The following is a 5,067-nucleotide window of genomic DNA, read 5'->3' on the forward strand; positions in this document are numbered from 1 at the left end:
TTTTAAAATTATATGGTAATTAAATGTTGACACTTGAGCACCTTATGCAGAATTTGAACAAACATTGTCAGATAGCAATCAATTATTAAAATATTTGGGATATCATAACTGTCATTTTGAAATTTTCAATGTGCATTGAGCTGCGGTAGGAATAACAGAATAACTATCAAGGGTATTGCCCAAGGGATTGCACCTGAACATATATACCATTTTGAAGCACTTAGAAATGATAATAATAGAGGTAGGCATAAGTCAGGCTACTCTGATATTCTCATATTTAATTTTCAACAAGAGGACCTGGAAGCAACAATAATATATTCACCCAATTTGTTTAGAGCATGAATGAACAGGTAATCACCAATCCAATAAACAGACTCTTTTGGATAAGAGCCTTTGAATTTCCACACGTTCTATGAAAAGATCAGCACCATATTTAAATATTTCTCTACATGAATACACCACTGAATCCAGCTGCAACTGACTTCAATCCAGAGTTTTCTAAATCATCATGTTCAAGTAATTACATCCATCTGCATCCATCTATCCCTTGACTTTTTGTCTAGGCAAAACTAAAATCAATAATCTAATTGCACTCCTTGCATGTGAAATATCAGTAGGCAATCCTTACATTTTCTGTTCATATTCCAAAACAACTTTTGAAACAAAACGTTGGAGGATATTCCGCCAATTACCATGTTTAGATGTGAGACCTGTAAAGATGATTACAAAGATTTAACGATATAAAGCTCCAAAAAATGGCATATAGAGAAAGATATAACCTGCTATTATATATGTGTTAAATTGCATAGCAGTTTGATAGAATTAGACTACACATATTTTCCCTTCCCATTTAAGCATTCGGATAAATAATTTCAGCAGATGTCAACAGTTGTAAGGCTTTGCACAATGGGCTCGCATGAGAGGTTAGTCAGTGACACTTGCCATAGTCATCGCAATTTCAAATTTGATTGAGAAAGTTCACTGGCTTAGGAGTCACAAACAGGGACAATAGGGGATGAACCTCAACCTCGACTGCTTTGAATTATGAACTCAAGCTCACCTGAGTATATTTCAAGAGATGGGCGAGGATAGATATAGTCCCCAGCACCCTCAAAGCTGCAGGGATTTATGTCTGTCTGTATGTCATACACCTACGGGGTGTACTGTCTCATGTATAGATCAGGCTATAGTGCCAGCATGACATGCTGATGCGAGCAGTACTGCCATGCCAACACTATAGTGCCAATACACACCAGTGTACCACTCTGTCAGAGTTGAACATAGACCCATTGCATAAATCCCCTACAGATTCAGCTTATGCAAGATTACATTTATCCTGCTCCTAACATTACTACAACATCAACATACTATTGTCATCCAGGAAAACAGTAATGCAGAAGAAAGTACCTTTCTTCTTGGATGAGTTTGTTAACTAAAGCAGCAAAGAGCTCATCTCTTCTCTCAGCCCGAGCTTCTTCTCGTGCTCGTCTTTGATCTTCCCTCTCGCGCCAAGCCTGCTCTTTCATCACCCGTTCCTTTTCCAATTTCTCCATTGCTATCCTCCATTCTCGTTCCCTTAATCTCCTCTCTTCCTCCCTTCCCTCTACTGCCTCCCTCCATTGCTCCTCAAACCTCTGCTGTTGCTGAAAAAAATCTTCAAGTACCTCCTGCATACTATTTGCACGGTATTTATCAGCCGTAACTCTCTGTCTTTCTTTATCGGCCTTACTTTTCTTTCTCTTAATAATCTTCTCATCTTCACTATCATCCTCTTCCTCTTCCTCGTCTTCTGAATAATCATCTGAAGATTTTTCCCCCAACAAGCGTTTGAATCTCTTCACTTTTTCTTTGGGTTTCATGCCAGCCTTTGACTCTAATAGCAATCTGTCCATATTTCTCTCCCGTTCCTTAAATATCGCATCCAGTTCTTCAAAGAAAGGGCACTGTCTTCCATTATCCGGCTCTGAGGTTTCTTTGCCCTGAATATATAAGGCTCATTGGCGTCAGAGATCTATAACATATTAACAAGACGGGCTACAAATTTCAAAGTTTGGACTTGATCCAAAGAAACATTGTAGGCCATCACAGAGTTCCATAAATAAATCAAACTGGAAGAAATAGGGTTACAAACTGAACTTTAGAATTCCATTTAAAATAGGTTACAAGAGGCTTTCACCAAAAAACGGGTCACAAGACAGAATTTCATTGTTTCATACGAAAAGGTTAGTAGACTGCTATGTGCCCAGAAACAGGAAATGGTAAACAGAATGGGAAATGGAAATGGAAATAAAGGGTTTCAGGGGATAACAAAACCTGATCCCCGCCCCACTCCTAGCATATAAAATCGATTATTAATGTACAATGTAGTGTCAAGACTGAAGAAAGGAATGGGAACAGGGGCAGAATGAGAAACAGGTATCCTAGCCATGTTTTTGATAAACAAAATGAGAAGTTGAAATGGAATGAGAAATGGAGGTAAAGGGTTTCAGGGGATAACAAAACCTGATTCCCACCCTCGCTCCCATCATATATTATGCATATAAAATTGATTAGTAATGTAGTCATGTAATATCAAGTTGCAAGATGGGAATGGGAACAGGGACATAATAGGAAACATGTCTCCTAGCCATGTATCGAGTAACATAGCAAGATTGAACATTAAATCTCATGGCGGGAATGGGAACAGAGACATAACAGGAAACAGGTCTCCGAGTCATGTTTCGGATAACATAGCAAGATTGAATATTAAATCTCAGGTTGGGAATGGGAACAGGTACATAATAGGAAGCAGGTTTCCTAGCTATGTTTCCTAGAGTGAATATTAAAGATTCAGGGACAAAAAAGGTGATTGCACTGGATTTCAGTTTATTTCGTTAGAAAAGGATTGCAAGGCTGAATTTGCGTTTCCACAAAAAAGAAAGTACGCACAAGAAGTCTTGCGTTGGCCTTACTTACTGGGCTACTCTTAACTATACCGATCAAAATTGTAAGATCCTGATCAACCCTTTACTAAAAGGGCTGGATCTAAACATCAATCCTGGAGCATATGAGGTCCGGTACAAGAAGAAAATGTTACGATGTCTACGGTTTCATTCTCATCCCTGTGTTATAAATTTAAAGGGACGAGGTTGAATGCAAGTTTTGGGTGATTTTGACAAAAATCCATTCTCAATACCTACTAAATTTACATATAATACAAATTTCAAAGAAATAAGGCTGAATGCAAATACTGAACCATTTTGAAAATATATATGCTATCAGAGTTACATTTTTAAGCCAAAGGAAAAGGATATCTGCTCTTGGCAGTACAGCTCCACCCTCAATGTTTCTATTTGAAAAGAAAACCAAAATAAATAAAAAGCCGTTAGCCAAAATAAACCAAGAATTGTACCTTGTAACGGTTAACGAGATTTTTCCACTTGCATTTACACTGCTCTGCGCTTCTTCTGTATCCCTTCGCCTTCATTTTCCCCGCGATAATCTCCCACAAGGTCTTATTTCTTTTTGTCTGTGTGAAATCCTTTTCCAGCCCTGCCCTGATGGCGATGAATTCCCTCGTCTCCTGATGACCCCATTGAGGGATTCTGTCATCTTTCCTCTTCAATTGAGCTTGATTCATCTCTGCCTCCATTGAAGGTGACTGCAGTGGCAATGCTGCCACTGTAGTCATGTTGTCCCCTTGCATTTCACCTCCGCTGCTCGTCCTGCTTTAAGGAAAGCACAATACTCCCGTGTTTGAATCCTCTTCTTTAACACAACACAAGATTCCACGCAAAGCTCTGTAATGGATTAATATCAATTACAGACAATTAACGTTGCAAATATCAGATTTAAATCTCTGTAGATTGGTCGACAATTTAATAATGGGCGCAGGTGTCAGGGTCAATGGATGCTCATATCAAATCAAAACTGCCATCAGTTTATAGCTAATTTCATTGTCTACTTGTCTACTTGTCTACCTTACCAGAGCTCATGTCATTCCTGTCGTCAATTGGAAAGATAACGAGTGTGTAAATTTATTTTTTCTGGATCTATTTTTCATGACCAAGTATCTTCGAACGTGATTTTTAAGCGACTTTCTATATTTAAATTTCACAACGGTTAATTATGACGTACATGTTATCACTTTATTATATATATTTTTTCAGCGAAAATAAATATCTTTAAAAAGGAGTGGTGGAAAGGAGTGGTGGGATTTTTTAGACTTTTTGTGTCGGAATTGATAAAAAAATTGAGTTGAAATCTTGATTTGTGTTATTTAAACTAATTTTTTGACTATATATAGATTTAGCAGCCTGGGCACTTCAAACAGAATTACCTTTCAAGTTTGTGATTTCAATAAATTCCTGTTAGATTTTAGAGAAATTACACCAAAAAAATCCACCATAAAAACTTTCAAAAAATCACAAAAAACAACTTCCTTTAAAAATGGAATCTAACTCTGAATTATTTATTATATATTAATTTTTATAATAATATTATTTTTATTTAAAATAATTAATTTTAAAAGATTTTCAATAATTTAATAATATTTATCTTCTCTTTTTTCAATATTACTACCAATTTTTGTTGAATTTAACCTTTTGTGATTTATATCAGTTTTTTTTAGAAGAATTGCATCACTGCATGTTAAATAGACACAGCAGATCGTTAGGACAAGTTGAAGAATCATGTTAAATAGACACAGCAGATCGTACAAGTTGAAGAATCAGATCGAGGCTGCATGTTAAATAGACAAAAGAGATCTTCGGGACAAGTTGAAGAATCAGATCCATGTTAAATAGACAGAGGAGATCATCGGGACAAGTTGAAGAATCAGATCCACCATGCATGTTAAATATACAGAGCAAAACGGCCCAACCGGTGGCGTTAAATAGACATAGCAGAACACCCAAAGGCCCAACCGCATTAAATAGACGACAGAACACCCAATGGCCCAACCGCCTTAAATAGACAGAGACATAGTAGAACACACTACGGCCCAACTGCCTTAAATAGAGAGAGCAGAACATCCAACGGCTATATTGAACTAGTAAGCTAAACTAGCTAACGGCTAAATTTCACTGG

At 37.1% G+C, this 5,067-nt stretch overlaps 1 protein-coding gene across 1 annotated transcript; it reads right to left on the reverse strand.

Moving 5' to 3' along the window:
• Positions 1 to 227: 227 nt before the first annotated feature.
• On the reverse strand, positions 228 to 4,018 carry LOC149193661 (trihelix transcription factor GT-3b-like). Its single transcript, XM_089404864.1, has 3 exons — positions 3,392 to 4,018; positions 1,408 to 1,979; positions 228 to 710 (listed from the first exon to the last, which is right to left on the reverse strand). Exons 1-3 carry the CDS (start codon positions 3,683 to 3,685, stop codon positions 698 to 700), a joined length of 879 nt encoding a protein of 292 aa, XP_089260990.1. The 5' UTR covers positions 3,686 to 4,018; the 3' UTR covers positions 228 to 697.
• Between the last annotated feature and the right edge of the window lie 1,049 nt (positions 4,019 to 5,067).

The sequence above is a fragment of the Pinus tabuliformis genome, chromosome 2_2 (genome assembly GCF_031772625.1).
Source record: "Pinus tabuliformis cultivar Carrire ecotype Pingquan chromosome 2_2, CPIR1, whole genome shotgun sequence".
Lineage (NCBI taxonomy): Eukaryota > Viridiplantae > Streptophyta > Pinopsida > Pinales > Pinaceae > Pinus > Pinus tabuliformis.